The 15305-nt window shown below is 32.5% G+C and overlaps 2 protein-coding genes across 4 annotated transcripts; both read right to left on the bottom strand.

Moving 5' to 3' along the window:
- Window positions 1-81: 81 nt before the first annotated feature.
- LOC143893468 (putative cytochrome P450 49a1) lies at window positions 82-10774 on the bottom strand. 2 transcript variants are annotated; one of them, XM_077398902.1, is made up of 11 exons: window positions 10634-10774; window positions 7364-7563; window positions 4665-4911; window positions 3725-3841; window positions 3483-3559; window positions 2937-3132; window positions 2346-2505; window positions 2100-2269; window positions 1864-1942; window positions 1403-1600; window positions 82-229 (listed from the first exon to the last, which is right to left on the bottom strand). In XM_077398902.1, the coding sequence occupies exons 2-11, from the start codon at window positions 7554-7556 to the stop codon at window positions 122-124; spliced, it is 1545 nt and encodes a 514-aa protein (XP_077255028.1). In that variant the 5' UTR covers window positions 7557-7563; window positions 10634-10774; the 3' UTR covers window positions 82-121. The 2 variants fall into 2 exon arrangements, with proteins under 2 accessions (XP_077255028.1, XP_077255029.1); XM_077398903.1 differs by lacking the exon at window positions 10634-10774 and having other exon boundaries at window positions 3725-3899; window positions 7364-7499.
- Window positions 10775-11071: 297 nt separating this feature from the next.
- LOC143893465 (RNA-binding protein 28) lies at window positions 11072-14969 on the bottom strand. Of its 2 annotated transcripts, none has more exons than XM_077398893.1 (12): window positions 14801-14969; window positions 14465-14721; window positions 14236-14390; window positions 13912-14080; window positions 13541-13836; window positions 13102-13451; window positions 12601-12982; window positions 12335-12503; window positions 12046-12263; window positions 11809-11958; window positions 11358-11726; window positions 11072-11213 (listed from the first exon to the last, which is right to left on the bottom strand). In XM_077398893.1, exons 2-12 carry the CDS (start codon window positions 14481-14483, stop codon window positions 11085-11087), a joined length of 2406 nt encoding a protein of 801 aa, XP_077255019.1. In that variant the 5' UTR covers window positions 14484-14721; window positions 14801-14969; the 3' UTR covers window positions 11072-11084. The 2 variants fall into 2 exon arrangements, with proteins under 2 accessions (XP_077255019.1, XP_077255020.1); XM_077398894.1 differs by having other exon boundaries at window positions 14805-14969.
- Window positions 14970-15305: the final 336 nt, after the last annotated feature.

Genomic DNA, 15305 nt, shown 5'->3' with positions numbered 1-15305 from the left:
TGTATTAGAGAAACTAAATACAAGATTATATATAAAACTACGTCAATATAGAAAAAAACTTACAACAAATAGTATTTTTGACTACGTTCTTTTACCTTTCCATTAGAAAGAAATAGAGGTATTATCTCTCGATAAATCTCAGCTTCAACGGCCCTTTCGGCGTGTACATTGGATTAATGTAATACTCCAACTTTTCATGGTGATATTCTATTTTATAAAACTGAAGAATCTGAAACAGAGAAAAACGATTTTTAACGTAAAAAGTTTAAAAAACGCTATTACAATTACAGTTTAACTCTTACATAACTATAATATATAAATTTATTGCGCGACATACTGTTAAAATGCAACGCTCTGTTCCAAGAGTTGCTGTACTATAAATACAATTGGAGACCGTATTTTCTGATATATAACATATGATTACACATGTAGGAGTTTCTCGAGCAATTATATTATTCCACATAGATTAAGAAAACTAAAAGTAAAAGCCATTTCGCAATACGTCGCAAATGCCCCGTAGCCAGTCACAGAAGATGGCAATTGCTAGTTGAAAAGTGCTATTTCCGGTTACGATTGCCAGTTGCGGTTGCCAAAAGAAAGTTTGGTCACTTTTAACTTTTTGGCAATCGCAACCAGAAATGTATATATATTTGCCGTTACTTTGGAAACTACAAAGTATGGTTGCAAGCAATTTGTTAAAAGAAAAAAAAATCGAAATTTTCAAAAATTTAGAAATAATTTGCAAAGTGGCGCTACGTGATATCCGAAAATTTTTTAGATCTTCTAAACAGTTGTAAGATTTTACAAGAGACACAAACACATATTCTTTGATCTCGTCAACACAGAGAAAGTTCTTCAATGCAATACAATAATAGGACGACAATGAAACGCATTGTTAGCGTCAAAACTACGAGAATAGTAGAAAATTGCTATGACAAGTACACTGCAAAATTACGGTTGCAAGTCGCGCAATGCACGCTTATTTCTGCGACAAGATGTAATCGCAGAATTGTATTGTACCGTATAAGTGGCTCTCCTTATGCTTACAACTCATCGAAAACTCATCTTAGCGTTACATAATTATTCTTGCCATAGTGGCGATAAATATAAAAAAAATATAATGGTTACAAAATATTCATGCCACAAATATAATATGTAACTTGTAAACGTTTTATGTAAGATTGACTTCAAATTCATCGGCAAGAATTCGTCGTTAAAATGAAAGTCGTTGAATTACCCTGATTGCTCGCAAAATAGTTTACATTCTTGAATGCAATTACCCGAAGAAAATAAATTGGTGGTCTTGATCTCTAATCAGCGAGAGTGAAATAGGTATTAAAACTTTCCTCTTTCTAAATCGTGGACTTTAGCGCACTTCCGACAATTAGAAGTCGCCTCTCACCTTGCTAATGACGATAATTATTTCGAGCTCGGCAAATCGCCGTCCCAAGCACATTCGTCTGCCGTAACCGAAAGGAAGTGAGGCGAACGCGTGACGGACACCGTCGTAGCGCAACCATCGTTCCGGAAGGAACTCGTTACTTCGCGGAAAGTACTTCTCCAGATTGCTAATGACGTAGTGTTGAAATACCACGTGCACCTGAGAAACAATTGTCGGTCTTGATTACGATCTAGCTTTTCGTTATCCCCTAAATCCTCATAGACTGTTTAGCGTTAACAAATTTAATTATAAATGATTGTACTTTTTAACTTTATGTTATAAAAAAGAATAAAATTTTTTTTCTATTTTAGAATATTAATTATGTATAGTTAATATTTAGGTTTAGATTGCCATTAAACATCAATTGCATTGTACTGATTTATGACTGTCAAATTTAAATTAGCGAAAGCTTTCCCACTTACTCCTTTTGGTACGCAATAGCCGCTGATTATAATATCCGAGGTTGTACTTCGCCCATTGCCTATGACAACTGGATACATTCTAAACGAGACAAAAACATAAATCGTGAAATACACGCTGATAATAATTATTGTCGAGAATACGAGTCATTCGTAAGCAACGTTAACTTTATTGCAAAACAATGGATTTGAATCACACGTTTATCTACTTATCGGTTATCCACTCGATCTTAACGAACCTTAGAGTTTCCTTAATGCACGCCTTCAAGTATTTTAAATTGTCGGTGTTTGTCACCTCGAGAGGCGTGTCTCGATGCGGGAGAACATTGCGGATTTCGTCGTACGCCAAAGCCTGTTTCTCCGGATGTAGCGCTAACTGATAGAGCACCGAGGCTACCGTGGTCGAGGTCTGCAAATAGCTTAAGCTTTATAACATTCATGTATGAATCGTTTAATAGGAAAATTTCAAATTACAAAATGTTTACCGTATCGACGCCAACCAGGAACAAATCTAGAGCGAGGATAGAGGCTACCTTCGTGTCACCCTCGCGAGCTAGAACTCTCTCCAAAAGAGACAGTTCTTTGTCCGAATCCACGTTGCTCTTGGCCCTCGACAGCGCGGCGGCCGTATATTTCGATATGGTACTAAAAACCAACGAAAACTTCCCATTCCATGTTTTGTAACCAAATAAAAAAAAAAGGCAGTTGTAAAAAGAATTAAATTGTAAAATAATGTGTTACTTGATTTTTATCGCTATTTAAGATTTCTGATGGGGTAGACACCCTAATCAAGCAACACGGAATTTATCACAATTATATATCTCCTTTAAAAAACAAAATTTATGTGTGTCGACACATTTTGCAAAAATCAGTTGCTTACAAAAAAAAGAACAAAATGAAAAGTTTTTGTTGGCTCATTCTTTGTGTGTATAAAACATATATAATATAAATATATATATGTATATTGATATTGTATTATATTTAACTCTCGATAAATACTCAAAAAGCATAATGAGGATTTTCTTCAAACATATACGATGGTGAACGATATAATTACGTTCCGATCGAGATTTTACCTCACAATGATATCCAAAGAATTTACATATTGTTTCCACGTAGGTGTATTGAAAAGTTTCCAAAAAGGTATCTTTAGTTCCAGCACAGGCACGTTTTTAAAGAACGTGATCAATGCGTCTATGAGCCTCTGCGTTTCTGCGTTCGCATCGTCGTCCAAACAACCCAAGCGCACATCCAACGCGACCCGTGCAATAGCTGTCAACAATAAAATTACTTATTAAATTCATTTATCTACATTTTTATGCGAATTTATCCAAATTTATTTATTATTTATGCTCTACAAATCTGTTTTCAAAGCGTAAAAATTATTGGGCCTTTTGGAAGATTAACGATAATTTTTCTTTTTTGAGAAAATGCAAAAATAATTTTTTTACTTATTTATTTAATTGTAATCTTATTCCACAATTTTCATATCCCCTAAAGCTTTCCATAAACTTTATTTCAGAGATAAATTCTCCAGATGCAGCATTAATCTCGGAAAGAACCCAAAGATTGACATTTGTTGATTCTTTTTTCCACTGTTTACATTCAATCCCCTTACTTACATTCTAAAGACCATTTGTGCATCTCATTGAGAAAGTTGGCAGGCACCTCGCACTTCCGATCCCGTATCTTTGCTATTCTACAAAATAAGAGGCGCTTTATAATAGTTAAAGTAAGACGCGAAACGTATAGTTGAGTGGGCGGGCAAATGGCGAAAGCTAAATGAGAAGACTCGAAAAAAGTCAGGTATATCATTGTCCGCGCTAAAGACGACGCTACGAAGTAATAATAAAATTCGGCAAACCTGCGAAGGAGTGCCATGCTCGCTTCTTCGATCGCGCTGATATACATTCTCGCGATTCGCGGCTGCAGCATCACATGCTGCACCTTGCTCCGGAAATTATACCAACTCTCACCGTGGCTGCAACATAGAGAGAAGAGATGAATCAAGGTTGTATAAACGGCTGCCATTCTTCCACCTGTCAAATGAAGAACGATTCACCTTGAGAGCGTCGAGCATTAGAAACTTAACAACGCCTGCAAAACGAAAGTGTTTGGAAGGTAAACGAAACATTTTTGCCTTATTATAGATTAAGAACGCATTTCAGCTGTTATATTTAATAGATGCATGAAATTGCATTCAATTGTATGTCAAAATAAATTCTTTTATATAAGTAACATGTTTTACAAAAAGAAAAAACGTAAAATAAATTTATTTTTAAAATAAATAGAATTTTTAATTTATCTCTTGATAAACTGCGATATTTTATTAATCATAATACGTAATTTAATACGTATTTAATAATTGTTAAAAATTTTCATTTTTTGCTACTAAAAAAATAAATCAGAATTCTGATGTTTTTCAGCATCTCATAAATTAGTATCTTTACATATATTAATATCTTTACGTGAATCATGTTTCTAATAAATATTCCAACAATAGCGTAAAATCCTAAAAAATAGTGTATTTTTCATCTTTTAAAAAAATTCCATTCTTGCAAATATTTTAAATTGCGTATAAAAAGCAAAAAAATCTTTATATAAAAAAAGCAATAGCAAGTCTTTAACATTCTTTTTTTCAACCGTTATTTGAAAAAACATTATGGCTTATCTCGCTTAAAATTTTAATGATATACGCAAAATCATATACATTATCTATTTTATTATATTTTTAAATGCCTTATCTTAATATATATATTGTGGTAAAAATAATTCTGAGAGCGTAGATTTAAAATACGACTTACACGGCAATGACACCCGGATTATCCTGAAAGAAATCCTTTCGCAGTACGTGCTTGTAGTAATCGAGCGACGGCATGGAAGGTCGATAGGGCATTTTTTCTTCCCGCCGGAAAATTCGCTCAATTTCATCCGCATCGTACACGAACACCATGTCGGGCCTACCTAAAAGGCCTTCTATCTTTACGATATTGCCATACTGGGCGTGCAGTCTTTTCGACAGCTTGTCTATCGTCTGTATATCGAAATTTCCTGAAATGTAATTTTTTAATTATACAGAATGTCTCATTTTAAACAGTTCAGCCGAATATTTCGAAAAACAAACTCGGCAGACAAAAATATTTCAGATACTTAAAAGTTAAGCGATCGATCTTTATACTTTTTATTTCTTCCTGTTATTTTCTATTTTGATAATCTTGATAAAACATTTATTATAAGCAAAAACTGCCATGTGTCTACTTGCAGACTTAATAAATAAATAAAGAGAAGGTATATGCTATTCGTGGAACATTTGTTTTCAAAATTATGTGGCTGCTATATGTACATATAAATGTGTTTGATTGCGAAAAGTACACGTGACTCTTTTAATATTTGATGTATGTATATATACATATACATATGTATTGCTGTGTGTATTATTACAATTTTTAAGTAAAATGTTTTCCAGGCAAATACTCGTTACGCGAAGTCAACAATATTTACGATGCGGTTCGTTAGCAATTTCATCAACGCTACGCAAACAGACCGGTATTTACACATCTTAATGCTTTAAATGAAAAGGAAAACCATTAATTACAATATAAGATGATTTTATCGCTCTATTGAACAGGTCTAAAAGAATAGAGTTTAAGAATCGATAGAGTTTAAGAATCTTTTTTTCGTATTGACAAAAGTTTACTGAGCGCTCGCTATTTTGCCAGACTGACTGTAACGTATTACATATTACATCCATCGGTATATGACTTCACATATATATACACCGAATTTACCTGTGTTAGTAGGTCAACAGACTAAATCTTTACCTTATTTGGGCATATTTATAGAGTCTAATGACTTTGTTTGATTCTAACACGCGTGTACAAAACAAATGTATGTGAGATACCGAGGAAAGGCCACGTGCGGGAAGAGTCGGAGGAGCACACGTGTATCCTTTCACATCGCTAGATTTCGAAATAACGGAATAAATTATTTGTGAGTATTGAGTTTATCGAATTTAATGTAATGAGTTCAAAGATAAGTAATAAAAAAGAAGTATAAATGTTAAGAAATTTTCATATATGTACAGATATTAAAATTAAAATGGGACACTTTTGTACATGGCATTTCTCGTTAATAAAATATCTTCAAATACATTCTCACTTTAAAGATTTGTGGCATCAACTCATTTCTAGAAAACACTTTAGGCAAATTGTGTGTGTGTGTGTGTGTGTGTGTGTGTGTGTGTGTGTGTGTGTGTGTGTGTGTGTGTGTGTGTGTGTGTGTGTGTGTGTGTGTGTGTGTGTGTGTGTGTGTGTGTGTGTGTGTGTGTGTGTGTGTGATCAACAAAATATTAAATAAATAGAGATATAATCAGGTACATTAATGATGTCTGGTGATGTTTGTATTTATAAAAATACTTCACACAATATATATAAATCATCGATTCTTTTCGAATTCTCTTTGTTCTTCGAGTTATGGGAGAAAACCACTGTGCTACGTTCTCCTGAAACTGTCTCTCTCAACGAAGAAGATGAGAATTAAATTAAGGCAGGTGAACTGTATGTACAATTATGTAAACGAAAAAATACGCTTTTGAAATACTACCGAAAAATTTGATTAGTGACCTGCACAAACGATAATGTGTACACACGGCGAATCGAAGGTGCTAAAATTCTCCTCTCTTTTTCTCACCCTTCTTCCTCTTCTGCTTTTATTAGTAGATTCTTTTCATAATTATCATCTTCACTTAGAACACATTGGCGCGCTTTCACTTCTCTATCTCCGCTCTGTTTTTCGACGGACCATTTTAGTTATCATAAAAACTGCCGAGCCGTAAATAACTTTAGCTCATTTCGATTTCTGTAGAAACTTACCGTAGACGGGAATACATGCTAAAAATTTTCAATGGCAACGGAGTTCATGACTCTGTAATAGTCGTGCCATAAACTTTGTTTCTAAGAAAAATAGATTTATTTCATAACTAAAATAAGAAGCAGCGTGAAATGTGTACTCGTTTTACTAAATCAATCAGTTATAAAATAGAAATAATTATAACTATTAAAAATGTCCCCTTTTTATCTTATTTCAAATTTTTTCAAACAATCGGCCTTCACACTCACAGAACACGTGAAACCTCAATATCGACATTACCCCTTCATTAATTATTTTTTTAAAATCCCGATATTTCGGTGAGACTTAGAATAAGCTCTTTCCTCTAAAATTTAGAAGAACAAATGTTTTTGAGCCTCACCGAAATATCGACACCGAAGACCGACCTGGTGAAGCGTCGAAACTCTGCACGCTGCGAGAGTTTGAAGCCCGACCGTTTGAAGTATGAACTGAAAAAGTGGACTTTTTTTACAATTACGATTAGTCAATTTAATAAAATATGCATACATTTCATATTAGTTTTTTATTTTACCCATAAAAAATTTATTTTTTCTCAGGAGAGACAGAATTTATGGCACGACCATGTACTGTCCGCTTCCAAAAAATTGCTTTGTACCTATGTAAGGTAGAAATCGCCAAGTGTTGCCTAGCAAGGGAATTGGCTTAGGTCCTGGGATCTCCGAGTACGGGCGATGTCGCAACAAACCCTGTCCCTCGATAGCTAGCGTGTCCAATGCTCTGTCGGTTTTCTTGTCGATTCTGACGAATCGACGCAACAGCCGCCTCGCGTGTTGTCTCAACGTGGTCATTTGTGGCCTGTGGAATGAAAAATAATTGTAAAATAGCCACTTATATAGGCTAATAATGTTTATCGAGCGAAACCGTAATTATCGTAGCATGTACGTTAAGAAAGTCAGTACGAGTTAAGTACAGAATTCAAGGAAGATATCTAAAAAGTAAAATTAAGTAAAATGAATTTCTTCCTTCCAATATTACGCTGCGGCTAACAGTAAAATCAATATTTATTTATATATTTATAGCGTGCATAAAAATTACTTAAATTTTCATTTATATCTCTAAAAATCTTAACAAATATTATTCTTAACAAGAATATATATTTTCCACTTAATATTTTCATTAAATAGAATATTTTATCACATCTTTTATTATATTTCTTAAACTTTACTTTTTATTTTCTTTTACATTTTGTTTTAAACGGTTAATAATTACGTATAGATTTTATTCAAGAAAACTGGCTGTATCGATTTAAAAGCATTCTTCACATCCTCGTTTAGACCTCAGATATTTTACACGCAAATTTTGCGCCACAAACTAGGCAACCGGTTCTGCATAGCGAGTGCAATCAGCAATACATGACATAATAAGCGAAGTGTAATGCAACATTCTTACGCGGAAAGGTAAAACAGATGTAACCCTTGTTATTAGACGCATCTGAGTGTAAAACGCTAATTTCGAACATTTTCGCAAAAGTGGGCGGATTTCAATTGAATCAAGCCTAGTCTATAACTCAGGCAGAAAGTGACATTTTCTGAATTCATTTCGTGAATATTCTATACTTTCTATAGAGCTGCATGCATTACAAATTTATTACATAAATATTTTTTACTTTCTAAAGCTGCACAAAACTTTCGTTTATATCAATTGTATAGTAACTCTTAAGTAGTTGAATTTGGACAGTTATATAATGTCTGTAATCGTATGGATGAATCTTTCAAGAAATCAAAAGATATACGGTCTTATTGAAGATATTTATTTATCAATATCGAAAATTATTATTAATGGAGCTCTTATATCAATTTTTGAAGTCATTTCTCTTAAAATATCATCATCTCTTCCGAAATAAGTAATAAAATATTTTAAAAAACCCCAAAATTTTATAGTTGTATTAAAAACCCGAAAACAAATAATAAATCATATTTACAAATAAAGAATTTAATAGTTGTATTAGCCAAAAAATATTTTAAATACTCTATTAATGTGCGGAAAAACAAAAAGTAAACATAGATAAGAGATTTTAAGAAACAGTTTTATTTTTTAAATTAAACGTATCTGAAATGGCAATATAATACAGATATTTATATGAAAGTGTCAAAATCTTTTTCTATTAAAAAAAAGCGTGAAATTATGTATAACTAACTTAATATATTTATTAAAATAGAATACTGAAATAAAAAAGATATTACGAAGATATTACGAGTAATATGACAATTTCAAGAGAAATCGCAAAGTTGGTAAACCACCAACTGTGAAATTCGCAATTCCTACTTGCGATGCATTCGCTACACCGTAGATTGTCGTAACTTTCCCATAGATCGTCGCAGTTGCAATTTAGACGGGCGGTTAATGATGCATGTCACGAAAACGCATTCGCGGCGATGTATTATCAAAGACGCAATCAGAATAAAAAAAATATGCTGTTTTAATTGCACACTCTATACGTATAATTCAATTGTACTTATTTTAAGAAAAATTCTTCAAGTGGAAGTTTCATAATTTTCGAAGAGAAAAATATAACGTTGGATTAAATATAATGCACGTAAATAAAATTGTTTATATCATGTGTATTTATATCGTGAAATATGAACATTATTAATATTTTCTAGTGGTACTATGTTATTTTTCTATGATACGATTCCTCTAGTCATTCTGCATGTAAATGATAAAACTATCAAATCATCAACAGCTTATAAAATATTTTATTCTTTAATACATTTTTATATAAAATATAGAATTTTTACGTAAAATATAAAATGTCAAAATTTAAAATTAAAATTAAATATTTAATATTCAATATAAAAACCAGTTCACTGGTAATGACGCATATATGCGCGGAAAAAAGTGCCACAACTGGTAATGAAACATATATCGCACCATGAATATTTCTTCCAATTTTTAACGGATTTGAATATAATTTGGTATACCCATGCTTCTTGGGTCGCTGATTACAAATCATAATTATTAGGTCTTACCAGTTTTGACACAAAACGTTGATTTCGCGTTACCAATGAACCGGTTAAATAGAATTAAATATTTAATTTTATGTCATAATATTTAATTCACGATGACTTTACTTTTATGCACGATATAATAAGATAAGGTAATAAATGTAAAAAAAAACATAATTGCATTTAAAAAAGTATGTAACAGGCACATCGTAAATTGCAACTTTTTTTTTAATACCATATACATTTCATGCATTACCTATATTTTATAACAATGTAATATTTTAATTTTACGACAAACACATATACACATACACACGTATCAAATATTATATTATATTTCTTTAGAAAAATGTAAAGAAAAACTTACGTTTGTTAACGTAAAATTTTTATTAAATAAAATGACATTTTAAAGCAATAATATTCTACTAAAATGATATATATTTCTAATTAAAATTAATTATATAAATTATATAAAGAATTATAAAAAGACCAAACTTATTATATACTAGAAAATTAGAAAATTAATTTTAAAAAACTAAAACTGTTAAATGTAAGTTTCTTTAGAAATTTGTCACAATAAAAGAATATATAATATAAAAAACCGGTTTTAATTACATAACTAACTTAAAAATTGAATTTTTTCCAATTTTTTTCAATATTTTAAAATTTTTTTCCTTTTCTATTTAACAATTTTTTTTCTTACGATATTATGACAATTTTTACTTTTCTTAAGCAAAAGAGCCTTTTATCATTAAGATTAAGATCAAATAATCACAAAAATCATTAAGCAAGTCTCGATTTTGCGTTTACGAATTTGCTGGATTAAATATGTGACCGCATATAACCAACCTACATACAATTATACGTTTATCCATTATAGACAGTTTGTAGAGTTTGAAATTGATTTGTAAAGATCTTACCTCTTTCACGACACGTTGTATACACGAAAAAAACTACGATCTGACTGAGACCGTCTTTGCCATGCATCGCGCTGAAGTCTTTAATATTGAAAGATGTTTGACAGAAAACCGCTCGAAAGTGGGAGAGCGAATACAAGAAGGGGTAATATTGTGGTAACAGACAGGTATCTGCGAATACAACTTCAAATACACTTGAAAAAGAGGAAGACATAAAATACATGTAAATCTCATAATTATTCCATTTCAATAAGATGATGTAATGTGGGTCAAAAAATAATAGGAATTGAAAAGTTAATGATTAGTTAACAGTAAAGGGAAGAATTCTAATCATTCTTTTAACTTGTATATTACAGAAACGACAATACATACAATAATACGAATATATGCTAAATAATCATATATATTCGTATCATTCTTAAATATTATTAAATTCATTTCATTTTACTGCATATTAAGATCCACTCGAGGATTCGTACCATTTCGATTTTTTCAAATTAATTCCTTTCAACTTATTTCTATAATTATTTAGAAGCTTATTGAAGTTTGCATCATCCGCATCAAATTTCTTTGTTTGTTTTACCTAAAAAAAAATGACATTAAAAATGTGTTATAAAGAAAAAGAAATGAATAAATAAATTAACAAGTTCGATAGAATTAAAGTTTGAAAAATTAAAATTAAATATAAGATACGATGAAATGCATAAGAAATTAATATATATCTTACTGGCATATTGTCTTGTTTATTCTTTGCCTTCTCTTTCTTCACAATGTCCAATTGCTTAATCGTTTTACTCATTTTCTTCTGCTTCTTCACAGCCCGCGTATGTAATTCGGCTTGTGATTTGAGATTGAAATTCGATCTAAATTTATCCTGGCCTAATTTACCGGTCGTGCCCGCATACGGTTTATCATCTGGATCATTTAATTTCCTGACTTTAACCCGTTTAGCTGAAACTTCCTTCTTAGCGTCTTCATTCTTCCTCTTATTTTTATTTCCAGGCCACAAGGGATTGTTCTCGCGACTTTTCTGAACTCTTCTCTCCTTCGCGTTTACCAAGATACGATTCTCTATCGAAAATCCGACTATAGGTCTCTATATCAAATTTAAAAACTCATAAATATATATATAAAAAGTAAAAAATAATTAATAATCAAAATAAATTTATAAATCTTACTCTGCTTTTGGAGAATATATTTGGATTGTTATTTATACTTCTCAAAGCTTTAAGCGCGTCTTCATGAGTGGTAAACGTAACAAAACCATACTCCTTCGACTTTCCTTTCCCAGTCGCGTCAACATTTTTCAAATCACGCATAACTCGCGCCTAAAAATTTTAAATAAAATTAACGCCTATATATAATTTCACATACAATTAGAGAAGCGACACTTTTATTATTTTGAATAAAATTACCTCTTTAATTATAGCTTTAGAACCGCTGTGATTTTTAAACAACTGTCTAAGTTTTGCATCATCAAAATTGGGAGGTAAGTTATGAACAGCTAGCCGCACCCGCGATACGAACATATTTAAGTTACGCAACATCTGTGATTTCCATTTCTCTAATTTCAGACGTTTTTCCATATCGGATACCGATACTTCCGCCGCAGCTGGACTTTTGGCCAGCACAACTGCAAATCAACAACGGCGATGTTAAAATTGCCATACGTAACACAATAATATTTTGCAGTCAAATCATTACCTCCTTCCTTAATGAGATACAAATTCCTAGAGTCTTTAATCCTGTTTTCCTTCAAATTCTTTTTATCTTCAACTTCTTTTCTGTGTAATGCTTTGTGGGTATCGATTATTTGACCACGCAAACGTAACTCAGTGCCAGCTGACAAACATTTTTCGGCATCTTCAACATGCTACAATAAAACGTTTCTCATATAATCATAATATTGATAAACAAGACTAAGCCGTAAAAAGATTTAGAATATCCAAAGATAAATTAGCGACTCTTACCTGAAATTTAACAAATGCGGTGCCTCTAGAATACTCGGTCAGAGGATCAATGCACACGAGAGCATAATAGACAGGTCCAAATTGCTCCATGCACTTTTTAAGTTCCTCATTTTTAACAGAGAACGGTACATTCTTTAGAAAAACTGTTTTTCCTTCACTAACATCATTAGACACTCGATTTGGACGTTTCGCAGATTCGGAACGAGTCTCTTCCTCGTCACTATCTTCTTCCTTCTTAATAATCGATTTATCATCAACGTCATTATCATCATTACTGTCATCACTTTCATCTCCATCGTCAGTATCCTCTGCTTCACGCATCTTTTCCTCTTCATCAGTTTCGTCCTCGACTTTTATACTGTCCGTAAGTATTGAAACTTCTCTAGAATTAAATTATAAAAGTATTTAAAAAAAAGAAAACAAAGTTGAAACACAAATATTTTGAGATATATATTAGATAATATCCATTTACATTATAACACAATTAAAACTTTTAGATACCTATCTGATTCAGCATCCGGGTCATTAACTTCATTCTCACTGCTGTGAGATGCTTTTATTTCTGTAGCATCGTGTACTTCATCGTCGTCAACAGGCTCAGTTTTGATTTCTGGTTTCACGTCTTCACTGTTTTCAGAAAATTTTGTTTTAGGAACAGCCCAATCGACTATCATAGGCCTGTTTAAAAGAAGTTGCATATTTGCATAATGTATAGCCTTTGCAGCATTTTGCACAATGTTGTATTGTAAGAACGCAACTCCAGTCTGTTTACCATCGGATTTGGTTAAAATCTTTATCTCTTCTATTTCACCATATTGAGAAAAATGTTCCCTCAAATCATTTTCTGTAACCTATAAAAAAATTAAAGAAGATTGCCAAATGAAACTGAAACTATTAAAAAAGAAACATCTTTAATGCATCGATAACGCATAACAAATACCTGGAAAGCTAGATTTCTTATCACAATCCTAGCTCGTTTTTTCTGTTTTTTCATCTTGTTCAATTTTCGTCTCTTTTGCTTCTTCAAATTATCCTTCTCTGTTGCAATCTTTTTCCTAGCATGACTACTGTCGTCGTCTTCTTTCTGAGCATTACTATTGTCATCGTCTTCTTTCTCAGCATCCTGAGAAGAATGTCTTTCGTCATTATCAGTTTCCCGATTCCCAGCAAGATTCTTCTCAAGTTTTTCGCAGAATTTGGATTTTGATATAGCCCAGTCACTGCTTATATTCCTTCCTAAAAGAGCACCGCATTGTTATGTCAAAATCACATTTTTTAAAACAACCAAAATATAACTGTATAAATACCTACCAAGAAATTCCTTTTTATTGGTGTTAAATATCGCTTTTGAAGCATCTTCGACACGTTTGAACCATATGAAACCACATCCTACTGGGTTTCCATCTGGACGCTTCAGAAGGTTTATTTCTCTGATTTCACCAAATGTCTCATAAAATCTTCTCACATCTTCTTCCGTCGCCTGAGAAAATATAATTATTACATAATAAATTAATCCAGATGCAAAAGAATAAAATGTATTAGCAGGTACACGTAGATACTATTCTTCCTAATGAAATTAAAATACGTTCATGTTACTTCTATTTTATATTGGATGAGATATTCAGATGTACATACCTTAAAAGGTAAATTCCTCACAATTATTCGAGAATTCTGACCGCATGCGTCTGCGGGATCGATTACTTTTGTTTCATAATTTTTCGCCCTTCTCAATTTAGCCTTCCTTCGATACATCCAAGACAACTTCTTCTGCCCTTTGTCATTTCTTTGACCTAAGCGACGCAAACGCTAATTACGTAAATTGAACTGAATCATTGCCTTTATATCAAGCCATTAGAATTCTTACCGTAATGTGGTTTACCCATTTTTACACAAATCAATCACAGGTTTCGTAGCAAGATATATGTTGCAATTTCGAGTAAAATAATGTCGATCTCGATTAAGTACGAGGCGCGATCATAAAGCTTACAACAATGCGTCTCATCGAATGGTGAGGTTGAAGCGATCAAATTATACAGCACATTTATTTTTATATATTATACAATATAATTTTTTTATTTAACTATTCTTATCTTTTTAATAAAAAGTTTAGAACGCTTCAATCTGTAAGGAGTTATATGGCACATTTACATCTAGACTCAAAACTTTCTTTTTCAATTTATTATATTATATTATCCTGCACCTGCCTGCCTTCGCAATAAAGTTGTATAAATGATTCTGAGCGTTTTTATTTCCCCCTTTCAACCAGATCCACACTCTGGTCTAAAAAATATCTAAATTGTTTACGTTACAGGTTGGAATTGTGCCATTGTGCACGACCGCGTGCTCGTGTGCCAGCCGCCAGCCGTGCCAGGTGTGCGCCTCCTGGCCCTGGCTCAGGCGGCTCATGGTAGAAATACATGTATACATACATGTATTTCTACCATGAGGCGGCTCAGCTCGAGAATGGTCGACATTGTCGACAATCGATATTCGATACTGGAAATCTCGATTATGTTATCGACATCGTGCGCAATATATTATTCCTTTTGCGACAATCCAACAATTAAAAACGTTTTTTTACAAAAAGCAACGGGCGAAATCACTCTCGAAAAAGAGAAACAGAGAGAACGACCGTCGTTCTTCAATCGCGTCAACATTTCGATTGGGAAGAGCATAGCGGTGGTGGCAGGATCTCAAAAATCGCA

Source organism: Temnothorax americanus, unplaced genomic scaffold (genome assembly GCF_048541705.1).
Source record: "Temnothorax americanus isolate GAGA-0224 unplaced genomic scaffold, ASM4854170v1 Scaffold12, whole genome shotgun sequence".
Classification (NCBI taxonomy): domain Eukaryota; kingdom Metazoa; phylum Arthropoda; class Insecta; order Hymenoptera; family Formicidae; genus Temnothorax; species Temnothorax americanus.
Note: the sequence above shows the minus strand (reverse complement) of the source record. Positions and strands in the feature narration are given on the sequence as shown.